This window comes from Drosophila miranda, assembly GCF_003369915.1.
Source record: "Drosophila miranda strain MSH22 chromosome Y unlocalized genomic scaffold, D.miranda_PacBio2.1 Contig_Y1_pilon, whole genome shotgun sequence".
Lineage (NCBI taxonomy): Eukaryota > Metazoa > Arthropoda > Insecta > Diptera > Drosophilidae > Drosophila > Drosophila miranda.
The window spans coordinates 22,201,757-22,223,604 of NW_022881603.1; the positions used below are offsets into that span (position 1 = coordinate 22,201,757).

Here is a 21,848-nt window from a genome sequence, read left to right on the forward strand (position 1 = left end):
GGTTCGAGTTTACAAGTGCTATTGTCTATACTTAGTTGCTAATGTATTTTTCGTGTCGTCATATTCAGTTACATGAAATGACATGGACAATTTTATTTATGAGTATTTGTGTATGAGATTGAACTGTATATTCCTAATATTCATTAAATACATGTCTGTGGCTGAACACCTTCCTTAACTCCTGATATTATCCACTTCCAGCTCTTCAATACTGCGCGACAATGTATCTGCCACTACATTGTCCGCTCCTTTCCGGTGTTCTATGCCGAAATCGAAGGCCTGCAGTTGAAGGGACCAACGAGCTAAGCGACCATCCAGGTTCTTCATGGTCATGAGCCATTTGAGACTGGCGTGGTCAGTTATGACTGTAAACGGTATAAGCTCTACGTACGGACGGATCTTAAGGATCGCCATGAGGGCTGCCAGACACTCCTTCTCTGTCACCGAGTAGTTTTTTTGGTGGCAATTCAGTTTGGCAGAGAAAAACGCTATGGGCCTCTCGTTCTGCTCGTCATCCCGTTGGAAGAGTACGGCTCCTAACCCATAATGTGAGGCGTCGCACTGTATGTAGAAGTGCCGCTTGAAATCCGCGTGTACCAGGACTGGTGCCGAGGTGAGTGCAGCTTTTAGCTCCCCCATGGCTCGTTTTGCCTCCTCCGTCAATTTAAACTTTCCATTTCCCGACTTTTTCAGGGCGTCTGTGAGCGGACCGGCCATCTCAGCATAGTTTTTCATAAAGCGCCGGTACCAGCCCGCAGTTCCCAGGAAACTACGCAATTCTCGAACAGATTGCGGCTCGGGAATGCGCAAAATGGCCGACACACGATCCGGATCCATCTTCAGCGCTCCTCCTCCCACTATAAATCCCAGGTATTTAATGTTTTTATAGCAAAAATGAGATTTGCTCAGCCCAATCGTTAAATTTGCTTCTCGTAGACGCTCGGCAACCTGTCGCAGAATCTTCACGTGCGTTTGGAAGTCCTCAGCTATAATCAGCAAGTCGTCGAGATACGCATAGACGTTTCAACGCATCTCAACCGGAATCACCTTATCGACCAGTCTACATAGGCGTTGTGCGGCGTTGCAGAGGCCAAAGGGCATCATACGGAACTGGTACAGAGGCCGTCCCGGCACCGTGAACGCCGTATATGGTCGGCTCTGCTCGTCCAGCTCGATTTGCCAAAAAGCGAATTTTAAGTCGACGCTGGAGATATATATCGTCTGATCGAGACGCGACAAAATCCCCTCGATGCTAGGAAGTGGGTAAGCGTCCTTGATGGTTACTTTGTTGAGCTTTCGGGCATCGAGACAGAAACGATTTTTTCCCGGCCTTCGCACCACGGTGGTACGGTTGATCCACGGACTATCACTGTACTCGATGACTCTCAAAGCCAACATTTTGTCCACCTCACCACACACCACTTCCTGCATCGCTGGCGACAGCGGGTAATGTCGATCCTTCACAGGCTCGGCCTTCTCCACCAACTGAATTTTGTGAGTCTCTCTCGACGTCCTCCCCAGGCCTACGGCTTCGAAAGTCAGAAACACTGCCTTCACCTAATCCAAGGCTGCCTTTTGCTCTTCTGACAACTCCCATTCTTCCTGCACTATCTCCTTCTCCGGGCCTTCCACATAGTGAGCGACTTCTTCTTCCACTAATCTGTGAGATGCCCCTACTGGACCTTCTCCAATCACCTCAGGAGCCAATGAGAATCCCCGCCAAAAGTCTACCCACAAGTAAATTTCCTGTTCCAAGAAAGGGCATACGAAAAACGTTAATCTTTTTACCTCTCCCTTGTATTTCACCGGTAATTCTACTCGGCCAACGATTGCGCGATCTTCCCAATTCGCTACCTTCACTATAGAAGAATATCGACGAGCCGCCACGCCCAGCTTCTCCAGGAATTCCTGACCATTACACCCTAGCATGCTGTGTGTAGCGCCTGAATCCAACAGGCCTCGCACGGCCTCGCCCATTATAGAGATTTCTGCGAAAACTCTCGGGTCTTTCTTGCAACAACGCTTTACTGAAGCCTGCCTCCTCATAGCTCGCCTTTGCTTAAACCGGGATCTCGCCTTTCTCACCCGCACCGACCGTGCTCGCATACCATCCACTCGTAGTTCAGAAAATATTCTATTTCTGGTTTCTAAATAATTTCTTAAGCGCTCTTCATATGATAAGTTCCTTAACCTAGCATGCAATTTACGTCTATCTAATTCATTTTTATTTTCTTCTACTTTCTCTGCGCAGGCCCCTTCTGTGAGCGTGATTCGCCTGCTTGTCGCACCCCTCTTCACGTTTCCCGCGCAATTCGGACAGGTTGGACAATATGCATCGGGCTTTCCACACCGGTAGCAGAAAATTCGCCTCTCCGATGCCATACAGTCCCTAAAGCCATGATCGGTCTGCCCGCAGTTCCAGCAAATCAACTTCTGTGGAACACGCTGTGTCACTTGCGCTTCCTCAATGACCTCTGCCTCTTCATCGCTACTCGACCGATCCTGCGCGACCTCGCTGACGTTCGCATTCGCCCCGCGACCATAGTTTGTGGCTTTGGGTGCTCCTCGCCACGAACATCGAGCCTTCCTCTTCAGATGTGCCTCTATTTCCACGCACTCATCCCGCAGTTGGTCTAAGGAATAAACCCGTAAGCCGTAGACGAAACTCGCTATCTCATCTGTGAGTGCCTTTTTGACGATTTTTACCATCTCCTTTTCAGGTGGTGGCATCTCCAACCTCGACGCGAGCTTTCTCATGACATGGAAAAAGTCTTCCACACTCTCGTTTGACCGCTGCATTCTTTCTCGCAGTTCTCTCATGCGGTCGAACTCGGACGCCGTGCCTCGGAAACGAGCAATTAAGTCGCCCCTTAGTTCCTGCCAAACACCACCGCCATGATCACGAATGTACTGCCAGTACCATTCCCGCGCGTTTCCTGTAACCAGGTGATGAAATCCCTTTAGAACTTCATCCCACGGACAGCGGCATTGGGCTTGTAGGAATTCAATTCGGAACACAAAATCCTCGACTGTCATTTTGTTGCTGTCTCCGTCGAACGTCACGTCCCATTTTTCGAATCGGCCCCACCGTGGCCAAGGTCTATAACCCGGGGGATTTGGATGCGGATCTTCTCGAGGAATCCCACCAGCTCTCCTACCCTCGCCACGACCCTGACCCGAGTGTCTGAGTGCTATCGGGTTTCGCCAATTTCGCGCTTGTTGCCCACCCCGTTGATGCTGCTCACTGGATGCGGTCGGTCCTACTCCTGAAGACGGTTCCGGACCAATACCACCTCGCCCCGAGCGAGCCAAAAATGGTTTTGGTGGCGGAATCGGCGCATCAGTCGTGCTAGACGGCTTCCTTTTCGGGATTGCTCCTCGATACTCTTGCTCGTGGTTCCTTCTGCTGCTGCAGCTGTCTAACCGGCTGGAGTACCACGTTGAGTTGGTGCATCATCTCGATAAACCCCTTACGCAACTCCTCCTGCAACACCCGACTAATCGAGTCAGTGTTCGCTGCCCTGTGTGTCGCATGAGCCTGAGCCAACGATACGTTGACTGCTGATGCCAGTTCAGAAGCAAGCGTGGGTGTAGGATCGGACATTGGCCAATTTTCTGACCTGGCCTGGACCGGTGTTCTTGGCAACCCCCCCACAGCTCCAAGTTCCTCCCGATCTTGATCAAACATCGCCCCTGACACTTCTCCTATCTGGTCCACTGTTTTGTTTACGCGTGATCGCGTATGATTCTGTCGACTACCCCCTTCTTGTGGCATCTGCACCGAGCAACACCTATACTACAAAAAAAAGGGAAAATCCTAAACTAGATAATATATATAAATAAAGAAATAAATAACCAAAGAAATAACTAGCAAGCATAAATAACACCACGCTTCGGACCAATAAATACTCCGATAAATAAATAAATAAATACCGATATAAATATTGCGCCAACTAGCGCCGTTAACGAGATATATGCAATTAAATATTTGAATAAATAAGTAAATAATAACATATGTACATGTATATTCGGTCGACACCTAAGACACTCAAACTTCAAACACATTCAACACAACACAAAACCTAACAACAAAAATTCCTAACAGTTCTTCTTCTTCTTACAAGATTCATTAAGAGGGGGGACACGTGACTAGCCGGGACCAGTACCCGCTCCAGTTTCTGCGCTCCACTTGACAGTCGCCCTACGGATATCCTACAATTACGAACACCACCTTTGTGTGGCCTGTCATCTACTCTAGTCATCGCTCTAAGCGATGGCCGATAAACGAGAAGCCTCAGGGTGCATGAGCTCACTTTGCTTGTGATTTGTTCCTGTCATCCATCATACCGATCTGCAGTGACAACAGATGCATCGCGGGTTGTCTTTACGACTCCCGGGCCACCTACTCCTCACCACCTCTCGGCAGACAGACAACAGGTTCAAAAACACGAAAGCGGCTTTGTTTTAAACAAGCAGGTGCGAAACTACAATGAACATTTACCTACATGACTTACTCTAACTTATTCCAATATCACATTCCATCACAGTTTTATTCGATATCACAGTCCACCCGGCAATGTGTCCGTCGCAAACTCCCTGTCCATTTTTTTCTTGAACGGCAGTGACTTACGTTCACTTGCGACATCGAATAGCGACAAGATGTTCAACTGTAATTCGTAAGTCCCTATCACATATTTTATATTTCCGTTAACTGCCACCGTATATCCATCCCTAGCATCAATCACCCCGCGCCATTAAGGACCAGCTTTACGCTCACCTTAAGCCTGCAGCAGCGACTTCTGCCGGGACAGCTAAACTGCACTTCGCGAGCTGTCGTCTTCTCCACAAAATTTATTATTTTTTTCATGCGAATTCGAAAATAAATTGGGCGCCATTTGTTACACTTGCCTTGTTTCCCAGAGGGCAATGCCGGCTAGCTGTCGACCCCAGGGCTGGGTAGTTCCCCTTGCCCGCCAAATGTAGACAAAAAAGGAGACATACTACTTCTCGGGACATCAAAACTAACAACAACCTAAAGACAAAGAAAATCATAAACAGACGGCTATCAAGTGGGTGAAGCTTGGGTGTTATCACTTCGCGCGCCCGCCCTACCTGTGACCAAACACAACGTTCATTTTGGCCACCCTCTGCTGGAACGGTAACGGCTGGCCTAATCCATGGCTTACGCCACGCGCCCTCCCTCTATTTTAAATTTACTGCATCATGCTTCAGTATATATCCAAGCTTTAATAATCATAAATTGACAATTTCATCTTTCTCATAAATAAATAGATATACTCCAAATTATCACTAACCAAAAACAAACACCACCAACGTTCGACACAAAGGCAAACACGGAAATAACTGCTGAAATTTCGTTCAACCAACAGGGATACCCTCACCAATACGTAATGGAATATGTGTAGATGAGTGGATCCAGTTTTACTCGGGCCCCTACGGAGACTTTACCTACCAAGAGCTCTTGTTAAGGGTCCCCGGGACATAAACAATAAACAATATTTTTCCACAAATCGCTCGACCAAATACGGTGGACTGATGGGACCCCCGCGTCACCCACTAAGGGTTAATCTTCTGGAACTGAACAGCTGATCGCAGATTTAGGTTCGTGAAAGGTGTTGGTGTTTTTACATATTTTTTTCAATGGCCAAGATTTTACGTTAAACGGTTTAAGCTAATACTAAATACTGAATAAAGGACAACACACGGAACAAAATAACATTTAATGTGGAACGGTGTTTGGAGTGCCGATTGTGTTTTTATTCTTTAAGTTCAAACGACGTGGGCGATCGCTGGCCGTGGCCGGTCAGCCCTAAATTTATATACATATGTACATAGGTCCGTGTATACGTGTGCGCGTGTGTGTGTGTTAATAGGGTTTCGGGGTTTTTACGTGGTGAATGAGACCAAACGTGTGGCACGCACTGGAAGGCGATGGCTAGAATCGCCCTGGCAGCTAAATCGTCCTCTTTCACCCTCCCCCTTCACACGTCCCGCGCTACTTGGCTCACACGCGCAACTGGAACGAACTCACTCAGGTTCACTTTGGACAGTCTTCTTCTCTGCAGTCGACTTTCTCGAACTCCAGTGTTCCTCTCCAGGAAACCTTCTGGCCCGGTTCTGGTGGCTATATTCCTTGCCGGCTGTGAGTAAAATTTTCTGCATTACAACCTATTTTCTCGCCCGCTTTTTTCTGTACTCACTTCAAACTTTCTGTTTTAAGCACAAAATTTAAAATTTCGACGTTACTCTTCCGTCTACGCTCCACGATTTCCATAACCCAATCCACGTTTTCTAATATTTTCACTCCTATTTATCCCTTTTTCCCTTACTAATACATATATGTAACTAATCCTATTCTATTACTTATATCCCCAGTACGGCTCCAGCTCCCCCCGATGTCTCCATACACCATCGAGCCGCCCTGGACGCGTCGCCCTCAGCCCTGGCCACCTATCGTTCAGGTGGGACTGGAACACTTTGAGCTGCTGAGAGCGAAGAATATTTACGATATAGACAACTTGTTAAACAAGGAAATATTCGTCGAAGATTTTGAAGACCCACCAGTGTTCACTGGGGACTTAACCACGCTGAAACTGATCCTGGAAGAAGATAAAGTACACCTCAATAAAATGCGTGCAGGCAATTTGTCCGAATACCACAGCATCTTATACAGCGAGCATCTTTGCACAAAATTTATCCATACGGATTACTCCATACTAACGACCAAAACGAGAGAATTTGCTTATGAAATAAACACAAGATATCTTAAAGGGTTTCCAGCCTGCCTTGCCTACTACTTGGCTAGCTCAGATCTAGCTAAGTACGACGAATATTTAGTGGTACCATTGACGAATGCCGTGAACAAAGCATTGAAAAAAGTAAATGAAATTGATAGCCTTATTCTATACGACAACAATAACTTTGGCAACTCCATTGGAGTACTGATGGACGCGGTGCAAAGATCCGAGGACTTTATTAGATATAAAGGCAACAGTTACATCAACAAACTGGCCCACAACCTTTCGATTTCAGTCAACCTTCAGCTTCAAGAATATATCGAAAGAGTTATCTCGGAAGTGAACAACAACGTTGGACATTGTCAGCCCCTCGCGTACATTTACAGTCAAAGCGCTTACTTAATTTGTGAACGCCTAGTGGATCCAATAGTGAGTACAGATTTCCCCTGAATGCACCACTCTATCAATACTGTGTTTATATTTTTGTATTTGAAGAACGCATTTGCTATGGCCACCCTTCTTTGCTGCATGTTTCTCCTGCCTGTATTGCCGGTAGCCCATCGTCTGATGTGCATGTACCTCAAAATCTGTCCCTCTCCGATTGTCACTCAACTAGCAGCAGCTGCAGCAGCAGCAGAAGCTGCAGAATCAGCAAAGTAAGCATTTCACAGCAAAAATAGTTCATACTCAGCCCGATCCAGAGAACTAACTGTCTCTTTCCGACACCGTCCTTTACTTCCTCCAGATGTCCAGTATGCACAGGGCCGCCGGTCTGGCTAGGGCCGGCGACTAGTTGGCCACAAGATCATCGGGGCACGTCTGGGCTCCCAGCTTCAGAGGAGTTGAGCACCATCCGTAGCGAACAGCAAACGTAAGAAAGAGTAGGTGAACGAAATGAGAGATCGGTTTAAATGAGTTTCATGTTGTGGTGTTTGAATATAAAATGTCTTTAAAGAATATTTTTTAAGAAGTGACTCAGACACTTGCTTCCAGACTACTGATGCCTCGTTTAAAAATATGTTCATTGGGCCGACCACTTTGCGAGGCAAGAGCCGCTTTATACAGCAAATACTGTTAATTAAAAGTGCCATTTCGTGATATCCGGACTCATTTAAATAATTCAACATATTAATTCCAGAATAAGTCACTACAGTGATTCCTGAAATTGATTAAGTTTTAGGTTTCGTGTGTCAGCGGCTATCCGCGATATGTTTAAAATCCAAATGAATTGGTTTCAATGCAACCACTAAGTCCCGAAACCTTTTTTATTTGCACAAAAATTCCAAACACACCTTTTTTCACACATCGTATACACTTAAGGTTTTTTAATCTTTAAAACCTTTATTTTAGACCAATTCAATAAAAGGGAGTACTTAAAAGTAGCATATCTTGTGGAATATTTATTCACTAATGGGATAAAACTTTGTGGGCAGAGCTGAAGGTTCTATCTAGCTAGTAATATTCGACAGAAAATTAAAATTAATTTAAAATATTAAAATCGAGGCATCCACCGAACATAATGCAATTTTTTCAAAAATATTTACACACAGGCGCTTTTATGGGGCTTATATGAAAAAAGGGCAAATATTTTTTAAATGTACACATTTCCCCTTCAGGTGTCGCTTTTGGTAATTACTTTTAAAATGTAGTTATTTTGGATCAACTGTGTAGTTAGCGTGTAGTTACCATGTAAGGAAATTAATTTATTGGAAATTGTTGTTTTCTTTTTTCGCTAAAACCTTTTTTTTTGGCAAAATCCAATTAAAGCAAGTATTTAAAATAAACCAGTCAAGTAGAAAATAGTTTCGTTAATTGTATAAAATTATGTGGGCAGGGCTGGGATTCCACCTAGCTAGTAATATTCGACGGAATATCAAAAACGAGGAATATGGTTTTCTACCCTTGACGGAGAATGATTAACCCATTAATATTCTGCCGAATTAAATAAACATTGAACATTGTAGCGCAGTTCAGGTGAGAGATATCGTGGTTTCTTTAGGTTTACAGGAAGATGGCATTGATCTTCAAGAAGAATTTACAATCGTTAATATTTTCCACCATTTACCTCAATTCGTTGAAGTGTTTAAATAGAGGTGTTTTCAGTGGGTTAAGTTCGATTTGTTACCGATATACTGGAGGCTATATTGTAGTGAGGAACCAAAATTGAGGCAAAAACAATCAAAGCAATCGCCGTAGCAGGAAAACAACTCAAGTATTTAAAACAAGACAGCCAAGTAGAAAATTGATTCATTAATCGGATAAAAATAAGTGGGCAGACCTGAAGGTTTTATCTAGCTAGTTATATTCGACGGAATATTAAAAACGAGGAATATGTATAATAGAATTTAACTTCGTCAGTATATTTTCGGTATATTTTGAAAGTGAGACGGTATATCTGAGGGTTGGACGGTATATTTTATCGACAAATCCGCGGTCACACTGAGCTCTAGTCCGCTGCTTAACAAACAATTGTCAAATATAAGAAAAACAGATAAATAAAATCAAAATAAGTATAAATATAATATATGAATTACAAAATTGGTGTAAGTATTCGTTGCACATAATCAAAGCAAGAAGCTGAAGCGCCGCGATCAACCGCATACTCAAAACCCATTTCGCAACAGTGACGGTGTGTGTAATGAGCGACTGAGAAAAAATGAAAAAATTGTCATACGTACGACATTGGAAGTTTTAGTGTGTTAGTGTGTGCGTTGTGTGGCGAGATAAAAAATAAAGCCAGCATTTTAAAGCCATTGGTGATGCTTTTGATCGTAGAATGATGATGGATTTGTCCATTTTCGGTTTTGCATATTACCTTTTGACTCTCATTGCTCCCTCTTCTCTATCCAAGATGGCCGTCGTAACAGTTTATATTTTCGTTTGTGTGTGTTGTTATTGTGTTTGTTATTGAAAAGAAAACCAAAAGCAAAAGAAAGAGTTATGCAAATTGGGCAAAATGTGTAAAACAGACACTAAAAAATAGATAAACGGTGCAAAAACTATGGAAAAAAAAGAAAAAAACAATTACATTTGTACAACCACCAGAAAGTGATGACACATCGCTCCGCGGCGCAGTGTGTGTATGTGTATTGAATTTTTGCGCATGTGTTGGAGAATGTGTCCTCCCCCTGGCCTCACCAAGCGTTGATCGATTTTTACCTATTCCCATCCCCGGCATAGCTGCAGCGCCAACGACCAACACTCAATTCCTTGCTCAATAGTTCTATGCACCAAAAGACAAACCAACACCTTTACATGGGCGAAACGTTGAAAAATAACGCAAACCAGTTCTGCACATGCTGAAGAATCTAGTTTTATTTTCTTTTTCACAGTTTTCCCGTTTTGGGTTTTTTCTTTGGCCATGGCCAGGGCATTCTCTTAGGTATTTTAGTTCTGTTAACGACGGCGGGCAGACCCGTTGCCGTTGTAATTTCCCAGAATGTGCGAAAAGTACTGAGCCTGGGAACGAACTTGTCGAACTGTCCGGCTTCTGACACTGCAAAATTATTTAAACTTGAAAACTAGCGGGTCATATGCCTCGCCTTATCTATTTTCTTTTGCTCTCTATCTCATAAAGGCGTCTCTGCTTTCGGTACTCAACTTATCTAAATACTTCCTCACGAGCTTTTTCTAATTACATAGTAGTTTTATACATGTGTTACATGGTTTGCCCAGTTACACCAAAATCTATTACTGTCCCTATTAAATCAAAGTTCATATCTGTTATCCCGTCTAATCGGTTTTTCGGCATTATTTCCTTACTGCACTTGAAACAGTTGTAGCTGCATGTGCTTTGCGTGTGTGGGTTAATCAATGAAACACGCAAATACAAAAAAAAATTGCGCGAGAGCTAACAACAACAAACAACACATGCCAGAGCTGTAAAAGCAGAAGCAAGTGCAAGGTCTGCCGTAAGAAAGAGAGAAAGAGAACAGCAGCAATCAAGAGAGAAAGAGAGATTGCATCATGTCAAAGTATGTGGTGTGCGGCAGCCCTGGTAATTCCGCATTGCCAACCATTGTCTGACATCACACGCCCACGCGCGGGATGTTTCACAGCTTCTGAGAGGTAGAAATCATTTAAATGCAAATATTAAATAGCTTGAGCAAGCACAAGTGTGAGAATTAAACCTGGTTTCGGCTCTTTCCTATTATTTGTGGTGCCCGGCACCCTTTTCTTCCTGCAACTTCTGTTTCTACTGTTGCAGCGTGTGACCAAAGACTATACAATACCAAGATGTCGCATGAGGAACAAATGCTTTTTCAATTTTCCTTTGACGCTTCGTGGTACGGGCGCGCGGGGCTAGAACTTCAATTCTCTTTTACCAAAGACTATACAATACCAAGATGTCGCATGAGGAACAAATGCTTTTTCAATTTTCGTTTGACGCTTCGTGGTACGGGCGCGCGGGGCTAGAACTTCAATTCTCTTTTACCAAAGACTATACAATACCAAGATGTCGCATGAGGAACAAATGCTTTTTCAATTTTCGTTTGACGCTTCATGGTACGGGCGCGCGGGGCTAGTACTTCAATTCTCTTTTACGCTACCTTCGCCTCCGAAGTGCTACTCGGCTTCGTCAATGCCTCGGTCAGCACGAGCTCGAGCCAACCCAGAAATATGCTTGTAGTTGTGTATATGTGTGTATGTCCTAGGTCGGCACGGCCATAAACCGGTTTCGCCCGCAGCATATACGGCTTTTAGCTTCACACACAAGCGCACTGAAAGCATGTCAGTGCTGCGTGCCGAAACCGTAGGGCAGCGTGGTCGCTGATGTCTTTGGCGCGGCACAGTGGGGACTCAGCCGAAATGGTCAAAAAATTGTATGAGTGCTTTAGATAAATTTAATGTACGCATCTAATAGAGAATTTTCCAATCGAATTTTCAGGATAGTTTTAGTTTAGGAGATATAAGCACTCAAAGTTTAACATTTTTTCAGTGTGCAAATATTTATTGACTAACTAACTAATTTAGCAAGCTGAGACGGCCAAAGGTCCCACTGTGCCGCTCCAAAGACATCGGCGATCCGCGACCACCGCTTCGACGGTGCTGTTGCCGAACAGACGAAACCGATGGGCAGCGGGGTCGCGGTAGAGACGAAGTACAGGCGAAAAGGGAATTGAAACCCCGCGCGCTCCCTCGTGCCTTTTGGGTCCTAAAGTTAGGACCCGCCATAGAACAGCTTTTTGGTCGCTCATGCGACATCTTGGTATTGTATAGTCTTTGGTGCCCGTATGTCCATTGTTTCTGCTTTGTGGAACCGTTTCTTTCAGAGCAGAGCAGAGGCCCACACACAGCCAGATACAGTTACAATGCGCATGCCAAAGTGGTGGAATGTTGGTTGCCACAACAGAAATTGTGTTGACTCGGCTCGGCATTGGAAGAGCCCAGGAACCCTCACTCCCCACGCGACCAGCCCACGCGCGTGACGTTGGCAGGGAGCGCTGTTGTTGATTTTTCATTGATTTTCATTTATATTTAGATGCGCAGTAGTTTGTCTGTTCTGTCCCAACAGAGAGCATCCATCCACCAACTCATATTTGTAAATGCCGTTCTTGCACAGCTGATAAGAGCCAAGAGTCTCGCTCGATTTGTGTCCCTTGGGTGAGTCACGTCACGGCCTGGCTGGTCCCATGTGCTGTTGTCAAATCCCACTCTGCCTGAAGTACGACTGTGTATTGATGTTCGTTGCTGAACCGTTAAGTCTGGCTAATTGGCTTTGTCAATGGCTGCTTTTCCGGAGGTTGGCAACGCGTGCGAATCGTACTGCACAACAGTGTTGCCAGATTTTGAGCGCCAAAATAAGCTAGATTTCACAAAAATACAAGCTAGAATAAGCTAAAAATTGTAAAAAAAAACAGGCTAAAAAATAGGCTAAAAATAAAACAACACATAGATATATACATTTCTAATTGTGTTATTATTTCATCCATTTCGCAATTGCTTGAATCGGTATATTTATCGCTGGAACGTATTAAATTCAAATATTTCTCCGGCAATTGATAGTTGTGACAACATTTTCCATGACGGCGCAATCCATATCTGTAAAATTCAAAAGAATTTTAGTCATATTCATGAAACAATTAAATATTTCTAAAACAAACCTTATATTTAATATTGAGTTTAAGGATTTAACGGTCATTTTGTTCCTTAGCTTGGTCTTAACAATATTCATTTGATGGGGGTCGTTCAATAGCAGCATTTGACCACGGTAGACTTAAAATGCCAATGGCAAATAAAGCGATTTCTTCAAAAGGCTTGTTTTTGCCAGCATCTTTATAAGTCAGTACTTCTGACCAAAATTGTATCGTGTCATCTGTACTTTGCCAAGGGACTAATTGAATTTTGCCATATTGGGCAAGAATTCCATCTATATTCTTATAGTTAAAGTGTTCCAATATGGAAATGAGATCATTATGATTTTTATTATGTTTGAGTACATTTTCTGCTGCAAAAACTTGCAGTTTTTCTAATGGCTCAAAATTATCTGGAAGTCTGAAATTAAGCATCAGATTATTATTTATTTTTAATATCAAATCCAATTGAAGCTTACCTTTCTCTGAGTTGGATAATTAGCTCCTTTATAAAATCCTTGCACATCTCTCTGATTTCGTTAACTTCATTATTATAATTTTTCTCTTTAATTTCCTTTTCAAATAAATATCCCATATATAATGAAGACACAGCAAATTCATCCAAGTCATCTTTCAAGACATCAATCTTTGCATCAGGCGGTATTATTTTATTTTTGAGGAAATCGATGCTCGTCGATGAAAGTTTTGTTTGTAAACTGTTTTTGGCATGTTTTACACATTTACACATTTCACGATCACCAAGCAAGTTTCTGTATAGACCGAAACTTTTCAACGAAAATAAACCATAAATAAATTCTAAAATACCATGATACACCAAAATATGTACTACAAATATACTTTTTGTTCGATTTGTCTTAAAAAATACCAAAAAATACATGTAGGATATAAAAAGGAAAAACTAAGCAAAGTGAAATTGAAAAAGGTTAGATTTAAAGCTATAAGCATTTTCATAATTTTTCAAGCTGTTCCGTTTTCAAATAAGCTAGATCTAGCCTTAAATAAGCTAAATTGGCAACACTGCTGCACAATGGTCTATTGGTTATCTCTCGTGTACGCGATACCGAAATGCGTTCGCTGCTTTGGCGAATGTCGCTTTATTGCGTGTTACCTGTGATTTGCTTTTGCTTTTTCCCCACCTTGAGAGGCAATTAAATGGTCTCGCAGCAGCAACAGAAACGCCAATAAATGCTGCCTTGTCTAATTCCATTTGAATGCTTCGATTGTCGCGCGACCCTTAAACCCATTGCTGGTCGGTACACGTCAATTGCAGTGCTACCAACTGAAGGCAGAATTCTTACTTCCTTTTTACAATTATGTATGAATTTTTTTGCTCAGAGCTCAGAGCCCTGCTGAGACTCGCGTACAATGCGAACTTTAATGGCAGTCGCCATAATAATGACTAGACGAAAGATGAGCATAAGAAACAAACAGACCCAAATGCCTCCGCCCCTTTGGCTTTGGGCTCTGGCTCTTGCCGAAATCCCAAAACGTAACGAAATGTATGTAGGTGACTTGCCCTATATGAGAACTCAAACGAAACTCTTTGGCATTTTTGTCATTTAACTTTTGCGAAACTAATTTCCTGTTTCCAGTATAGAAATACTTCATACATGTGCAAAACATATCATCTCTTTTTTGCATTGCAGAACTGCACGAACTAAAAACGGAAAAAGCGACCAAAAAATACCAGAAAACTAGCCAAATCGGAGAACAGTATGAAAATGGTGTTGTCGCAGCGGCAGCGCGAGGAGCTGTAAGTTAAGCCATCAACTATTTGCTTTATATTATTAATTCAATTTACTTTCGCGTCTCTCTCTAAACAGTAACCAAGCGATTGCCGATTATCTAGGCTCAAATGGCTACGGCGACTCACTTGAGACCTTTCGCAAGGAGGCCGATGTCAGCACAGAGGCAGAGAAGAAGTTTGGCGGTCTACTGGAGAAGAAGTGGACATCGGTCATACGGTTACAGAAGAAAGTAATGGAACTAGAGGCTAAGCTTACCGAAGCTGAGAAGGAGGTTATCGAGGGGGCGCCCACAAAGAACAAACGCACTCCCGGCGAATGGATACCTCGCCCACCAGAAAAGTACTCTCTGACTGGTCATCGAGCCAGCATAACGAGGGTAAGTGAAACATAAAAACCAAGGCGATGGAATCATATATGAAGGATGTTTGTTTGTTCCAGGTTATATTTCACCCAATTTTTGGCCTCATGGTTTCAGCATCGGAAGATGCCACCATTAAGATTTGGGATTTTGAAACTGGCGAGTATGAGCGTAGTCTAAAAGGACATACCGACTCTGTGCAGGACGTGTCATTCGATTCTCAGGGCAAGCTCTTGGGTACGTTAATATAGCATCGATCTGCTCTGAAAACGAATTAATGGATTCGGTTCTTCATTGGTTAAAGCTTCCTGCAGCGCTGACTTGTCCATTAAGTTGTGGGATTTCCAGCAGAGCTACGAATGTGTTAAAACAATGCATGGTCACGATCACAATGTATCATCGGTGGCCTTTGTGCCCGCTGGCGACTATGTTCTGTCTGCTTCACGTGATCGAACCATCAAAATGTGGGAGGTGGCCACCGGGTAAGCTGCTAGTCCGAGACGATAGATGGATGCTAGTTTTTTACTGTTAATTTCGCTCTACAGATACTGCGTGAAGACATATACAGGCCATAGGGAGTGGGTACGAATGGTGCGAGTGCACATTGAAGGCAGCATCTTTGCCACATGCTCAAATGATCACACAATACGTGTTTGGCTGACGAATTCAAAAGACTGCAAGGTAGAAATTCTAGGGATCCTTGACAAGTGATGGACTTTCAACAGATTTACATTTTCACAGGTTGAATTACGCGATCATGAGCACACCGTGGAGTGCATTGCCTGGGCTCCGGAAGCCGCAGCATCAGCAATAAACGAAGCAGCCGGAGCGGACAACAAGAAAGGTCACCACCAGGGCCCATTCCTTGCATCCGGTTCTCGAGATAAAACTATACGAATTTGGGATGTGAGCGTCGGACTGTGCCTGCTCACGCTGAATGGCCATGACAATTGGGTGCGTGGCTTGGCATTCCATCCGGGTGGCAAGTATTTGGTGTCGGCCAGTGATGCCAAGACCATCAGGGTCTGGGACTTGCGGAACAAGCGATGCATGAAGACGCTCTACGCACATCAGCATTTCTGCACCTCCATAGGTTAGTGGAGAAAGTACTCCAATGCAATACTGTGCACACATTAAGTATACATTTTATTCCCTTGCAGATTTTCACAAGGCGCATCCGTACGTCATCAGCGGCAGTGTGGATCAAACAGTTAAGGTCTGGGAGTGTCGTTAAAGCAAAGTTAACTCAGCAAAACTTTTTCTTACTTCTCAATTTAAACATAAAGCTATTATAATAAATCACACACCACACACACATACAAAAACAACAACAAAAACAGTCTCGGCCACCTCCAGCAAGTTTATTTTCTAGACGCTTTCAGTGTCAGCGTCCGTGAGCAAAATGAACATAGTGTATTTTAAACCCGAATGCAAAATCGCGAAAAGAATTATTTATTTAATTGTACGCCCTTCTAACTAACTATGTAACTACCTACCTACTATATAAAAAGTACATGTATACGTTAATGCCTATGCATATACACCTACGATTAGGTTCCCAAGCAGCGGCTCGCTAAGCAAAACAGGCACAAGCTGAAATTTACGTCTATACTTGAATGATGAATGGAAACGGAGTATTGGCAATTGTACAACCAAATATATTCATCTGAAAAATGTTCCAGTAGATAAATATTGATTTTCCACCCACACACACAGTCGGAAAGATTATATTGATGTTGTTGAAAGTCTTTAAAGGTTTGCTAATGAAGCATAGTAATGTTATGCGAAGAAAAGGAAAGTATTTCAACGATTTACGAAAACTTGGAATTTGAAATTGGAATTACTTGATTTATATACAATTTTTACCATAAATGAGGTAATTTTTAAAATAAAACTGTTTTCTTCTTTTCACCGTATTCACTCTGCTCTGTTTTGAGTTCTTTTTTGAGAGAGAAGCATCTAACCAAAACAAAATTTATCAAAATGCTTACATGTTTAAGTTGGCTTTAAGTTCAAAATATGATTTACGTTTACGTTTTACATAGTAGAAAAATGCTGCAAATTTATTTTAATAGTTTTTATAAGTTCAAAAGCAAATATATATATATATTAATATTATACAATACATATTTATTTGTGGAAAATTGAAAAATTCATATACAACATATATACCTATCTAAAATAATACATATAAATAAAACTGCAATTTTGTTTTAATAAACTAGATGTATTTCTTTGCACTGAAGTCCTTAGATTGGAGATATCTAATCAGGTCTCGTTTTTCGCAGGGGCAGAAGCATCAAAGAGATCCGATGTCTCTGGTGGTTCAGGACCGTTGATTTCTGACTTTGGATCTGCCGTCTCTTTCTGCGAATCTGGGCTCTCTGGCTTTCGATCTACTGTATCTGGCTTCTGCTCAACATTTTCATCTTCCGACGCACTTCCACTTGACTCCGATTCCGGTTTTACTACGTTCGTCTTTTCTTCTCGTGGCTTTTTTGCGCGCTGTTTCTTCTTGAGCCTCTTTGATCTTTTTTTGGCTGTACGCTCCTCTGCCAATCGTCGGTTGTCATCTATTTTTTGTTGGAATGCGTCGTCTGCAGCCTCGCGAGCGCTTTGATGCTGTATATTTTTTTGGCGGGCATATTCCTTCCTACGTAAATGCCGATAAACATGGAACTCCCCGGATCCAGCTCCAGCACTGCTGCCCATTACGTTTCGCACAAATGTTGGTACCGACGCATTGTAGTCCCGTTCGCGACGTGCCTCTGGTATGATTACTGGCTTCTCCTGGGAATTAAAAACCAATGGTTAGTACGTATACTGAATCAATATTGTTGCACTCACAGGATGCTTCATCAGTTTTTCTAATTTTATCCTCTGCAGATCGGTGGCCGTTTTGACAAATGGTCGCAGTGGCCCTCCATTGCCATCAGAATCGCTGTCCCCGGATCCAGCATCTTTCCTTTTCTTCTTCGGCTTATTTGGCCGCCCGCCTTTTGAAGGTGGAAATTGCCAAGTCAAAGAATAGAAGATGTTGGAGTACTGTTTATAGCTTTACATCAATTTCGTCGATGAAGTCAATTAGTGTTTGGTACGCGCTGATGTTTTTTTCTTTTTCAAAGAATTTGTAAATATCATTATATTTTCTTAGAGATGGGAAGTTTTGCCTTGTTGTGTTGTACTTTGTACAATTGAAAATTAAATGCGAGGCGTTATCGATACTATCGCATGTATCACATATGTTACTAGGAACTACATGCATTTTGGCGAGAGTGTGCCTATCGAATGCGTTACCACTAAGCAGTCTGTTGATTCTTTTTGCGTCAATGGCTTTAAGCTTAGTTTTATTTAGGAACCACGGTTTGGATGATGTTGAGGGGAAAAGCGAGCAGTAACCTCGGTGCTTGATACTAGCAAACTCGGCGTATTCTCTCTCCCATTCTGCTTTTAAGATTCTGTGTATTTCGCACATAGCGTCTTTAAGGTTCCATTTAACCACTGTGTATTTTCCTCGTCTGTGGGCTTCTTTGGATGCTGCGTCAACTGAAGTGTTCTGAGGGATGTTAGCGTGTCCGGGAATGTAGTGAACCTCTACAGTTCTTAGATGTGGATTTTGTTGGATCTTTTCTCTGATTTTGTAGGCGATAGAGTTATCCTGAATGTTCTTCGCCAGAATGAGGGCCCCGTTTCTGCTGTCTGTCAGGAGCGCGACACGAGGAAAATTGTACAAAATAGCATGGTCTAATGCCTTCTCGATAGCAAGGAGCTCGGCGGACAACGAGGAAAGGGTTTTGTGCGTGTAATAGCTATCTAAAAAACCTGTCCTATCGTGCAGGAAAGCGGCGCTGGAATGCCCATCTGCGACTGACCCATCCGTGTAATAGATTTTAAAACCACCCTTTGTCAGCTGATCCTTCTTTTTCCCGTGGAGCAGCATGATACCTGCCTGGTCTATAGCGTGCTTGTTGGGTGCAGAACCCTTGAAAAATTCTAAGTCGGAGCTAATTTTAGTGCAAAATGAAGCTGTGTTCTCGAAAACCTCAACTCTATCTATTATGCTGCCAAACTCCCGATATGCCTTAGCGTAGCCCGTGTTTAAATCCCTATTTGCTGACACTGTTTCACTTGCTGGGAGATTAAATGCAAACACCTTAACCAACTCTTTCGCCGCCAGGAATCTCATCCTGTAGTCCGGGGGAAGTTCTCCTGCCATGTGATATATGATAGGAACGGGAGTGCAGATTATCAGACCCAGTGACTTTCTGAGGTGATGGTTGCAGTGGGATTTGATTTTGGCCAAGGCAGATTTGGACAGGTTGCAGAATGATGAGCACGCGTACTCTAGCCTACTTCTGACAAATGCCTTGTAAAATATAAGCCCTCTTTTGGGGCTGATACCATAGTGACACCCACTGAGTAATCTGAGAAATGCACAGTTTCTGTTCGATTCCGAGATGGCCAGATCAATGTGACCAGAGGCTGAGTTGTTTGCTGAGATAGTCCTGCCTAGGTATTTGATCTGCTCTACTTGTCTGATCTCAACTCCTTGATGCGAGATATTTAGCGCAGCTCTACGATTGTTGAAGTAAATCACTTTAGACTTCACCGGATTGAATGACAGGTTTAGCCTATTGCATTTTTCTTCGAACTTATCTATACTGTCTTCCAGCACACCTTTCGCAATGGATACGTCTTTATGAAAACAAACTATGAAAAAGTCATCAGCATACTGAAACAGTAAGCAGTTATGACTGTTAATATCATGTAGTTCGGCTGTGTAAAGGTTAAAAAGGGTTGGGCTGAGACAGCTACCCTGGCTAACACCTCTGTTCACCTCTACCTCGCTTTTGCCCTTTATGAGAATTCGTCTGTTAAGGAAGCTGGAGATCCAAGCCGTGAGGCTTGTATTGAACCGCATATGCCTCATCCTGTGCTCGAGTGTGTCCACTCTTACGCAGTCGAACGCTCTTTGTAAATCTAGGCAAGCTGCGACAACCTGACAACCCCTCGCCTTCAGCGCCAGAACTTTGTTGATAAGGTCGTTGATGCAAAGAGCCGTGGACCTGTTTCTCCTGAAGGCATAGGACCTGACCGGCAGCAGGTCACAGTTTGCTATGTGCTCGTCCAACTTCAACTTTATCAACCCCTCTATGGATTTAAACAGCGTGTTAATCAAACAAATCGGCCTATGGTTCTGGAAGGAAGTAGGGTCTGCATTCTTCTTGGGGATGGGTACCACTTTTATTCTGCGCCAGACTTCAGGGATGACGCCACTCAGCCATACTTTATTTATAATTTCAAAAATGTCTTGTTTTTTCCCACTTGGTAGCTTTTGAAGCATCCTGAACGAGATGCCATCAGGGACTCTAGCCGAATTGGTGTTCCTGGTTTTTAGGAAGGCCAGGAATTCTTCCAGTTCCAGGGGTTCCGGGTCGTCTGGTCCTAACAAAGGGGCAGGAATTTTCTTAGGGGGCCTACTGTTTGACGTGGATGGGGTTACTTTAACCATATTGAGAAAGTTTTTGTCATCTTCGTTCATCCATTTGTTCCCCACATTTTTGATTTGACCGTATTTTTTGATGTTCTTCACCCTGCTCCACATAGAGGGCGATGAGGAGACCTCTTCTATAAACTTGGAAAAGTTGCGCTTTCTAAGATTTTTTACGTGATTTTGTAGATTTTTGTCAGCTTCTAAGGTTGCTCTGGCATCAGCCAATTTTTTGGTGAGGTAGAATTTTTGCCTGCAAGCGTTTCTCACGCGAAAAAGTTTTTCCGTTTCCTCGTTCCACCATTTCTTAGCAACGTACTTGTTCTTGCTTGGGAATGTGACCGTGTTTTTTAAGGTCAGGGATTTCACTTTTTCATTGAGCTCCTCCAGATTTGAGAAATCACTTGCACCCAGAATCCGGGCTATTCTGTTGTGAAGGATCTTCTTGCCTTGGAGGGGGGCATTTTGAGGGGGGTTTTGAGGACTTGCCAGTTAATAGTTCCATTTCTGTAGTTCGAAAAAGAAAGGTCAAGAACGGAGAATTGAGATGGGCTCCTGGAGAAGGTTGGCGAACCGTCGTTTAGGCAGATAAATCCGGCCTCCCGGGTGGAATTCTCAATGCTGCGACCCTTGCGATCACAGATCGGACTTCCCCAGATAGAAGACCTAGCGTTGAAGTCCCCGCCCACTATTGAGGGTATGTCAAGCGAAGCCGCGAATTCGAAAAACTTTTTTGTGCCCGATTTAAACTGTTAAACTGTTGTTGATGGCGGTGCATATATGCTAAAAATATTGAAATTGCTCTTGAGGTTTAATGTTTTTATTCCTAAAATTTCCAAGTCGTTCTCTATTTTTAAAATGCTGAATTGAATGTTTTTCCTGACGTAGATGCCAACCCCGCCGTAGCCGTCCTCTCTGGGCCTGCAGAAAAAGTTATAGTCTAAAATGCTGCAGTCCGCGTTGTTCAACACCCAAATCTCTGAGAGGATGGCAATATCTATTGCGTTCTTGTCTAGGAACATTGAGAGGAGCTGTTTGTTGTTGTTGTGTGTCAGACTTTGAATATTTAGCTGAAGAATCTTCATTGTTGGATGTTTTGAGAACCAACTGCCATCCCTTGGGCAATCTGACGCCTATCTAGTTCTGCGTTGGAAGCATTGACAAATTCTCTAATTTCCTTAATAAATTTATTCGCTAAAGAATCCCCTTTAATGATGTTGTTTGGATCAATCAGGAACGCTGTGAGCTTGGCTCCTAGTGCGTTTAGCTTATCCTGGGCCAGAGAAGATGCCACGGATGAAGATCTCACAAATTTCTCGCTCATTTGGACGTAGTCTGAGTTTATTGAGTTCTTCCACTCTGCCATGTTGGCTGCTGCCTTGGCCGCCTCTGCGTTCC

The 21,848-nt window shown here is 43.2% G+C and overlaps 3 protein-coding genes and 2 long non-coding RNA genes across 5 annotated transcripts; 3 read left to right on the top strand and 2 right to left on the bottom strand.

Moving 5' to 3' along the window:
* Nucleotides 1-1,136: 1,136 nt before the first annotated feature.
* On the top strand, nucleotides 1,137-4,573 carry LOC117190678. The gene is made up of 3 exons (XR_004473793.1): nucleotides 1,137-1,263; nucleotides 4,125-4,476; nucleotides 4,548-4,573. It is a non-coding gene; the product is annotated as an uncharacterized LOC117190678 (long non-coding RNA).
* A 1,843-nt stretch (nucleotides 4,574-6,416) lies between these two features.
* Nucleotides 6,417-8,140, top strand: LOC108158819 (prominin-like protein). Its single transcript, XM_033395740.1, has 3 exons — nucleotides 6,417-7,187; nucleotides 7,254-7,414; nucleotides 7,504-8,140. Exons 1-3 carry the CDS (start codon nucleotides 6,417-6,419, stop codon nucleotides 7,631-7,633), a joined length of 1,062 nt encoding a protein of 353 aa, XP_033251631.1. The 3' UTR covers nucleotides 7,634-8,140.
* Nucleotides 8,141-12,687: 4,547 nt separating this feature from the next.
* LOC117190680 lies at nucleotides 12,688-14,104 on the bottom strand. Its single transcript, XR_004473795.1, has 3 exons — nucleotides 13,312-14,104; nucleotides 12,863-13,253; nucleotides 12,688-12,800 (listed from the first exon to the last, which is right to left on the bottom strand). It is a non-coding gene; the product is annotated as an uncharacterized LOC117190680 (long non-coding RNA).
* Nucleotides 14,105-14,499: 395 nt separating this feature from the next.
* On the top strand, nucleotides 14,500-16,666 carry LOC117190673 (lissencephaly-1 homolog). The gene is made up of 7 exons (XM_033395739.1): nucleotides 14,500-14,606; nucleotides 14,677-14,977; nucleotides 15,040-15,196; nucleotides 15,264-15,441; nucleotides 15,505-15,640; nucleotides 15,701-16,052; nucleotides 16,120-16,666. The coding sequence occupies exons 1-7, from the start codon at nucleotides 14,569-14,571 to the stop codon at nucleotides 16,191-16,193; spliced, it is 1,236 nt and encodes a 411-aa protein (XP_033251630.1). The 5' UTR covers nucleotides 14,500-14,568; the 3' UTR covers nucleotides 16,194-16,666.
* A 488-nt stretch (nucleotides 16,667-17,154) lies between these two features.
* On the bottom strand, nucleotides 17,155-18,016 carry LOC117190675 (PRKR-interacting protein 1 homolog; the record flags this gene model as incomplete). The annotated part of the gene is made up of 2 exons (XM_033395743.1): nucleotides 17,155-17,749; nucleotides 17,807-18,016. Coding segments are annotated over 2 exons (732 nt in total), but the record flags the coding sequence as incomplete, so codon positions are not given.
* Nucleotides 18,017-21,848: the final 3,832 nt, after the last annotated feature.

Excerpts from the sequence above, each read along its gene's own strand:
- LOC117190673 (XM_033395739.1), top strand. The coding sequence starts at position 14,569 with ATGAAAATGGTGTTGTCGCAGCGGCAGCGCGAGGAGCT. Across the intron at positions 14,607-14,676 it reads CAGCGGCAGCGCGAGGAGCT|TAACCAAGCGATTGCCGATT; the intron begins GTAAGTTAAGCC and ends CTCTCTAAACAG. Across the intron at positions 14,978-15,039 it reads ATCGAGCCAGCATAACGAGG|GTTATATTTCACCCAATTTT; the intron begins GTAAGTGAAACA and ends TGTTTGTTCCAG.
- LOC108158819 (XM_033395740.1), top strand. The coding sequence starts at position 6,417 with ATGTCTCCATACACCATCGAGCCGCCCTGGACGCGTCGCCCTCAGCCC. Across the intron at positions 7,188-7,253 it reads AACGCCTAGTGGATCCAATA|AACGCATTTGCTATGGCCAC; the intron begins GTGAGTACAGAT and ends TTGTATTTGAAG. Across the intron at positions 7,415-7,503 it reads GAAGCTGCAGAATCAGCAAA|ATGTCCAGTATGCACAGGGC; the intron begins GTAAGCATTTCA and ends TACTTCCTCCAG.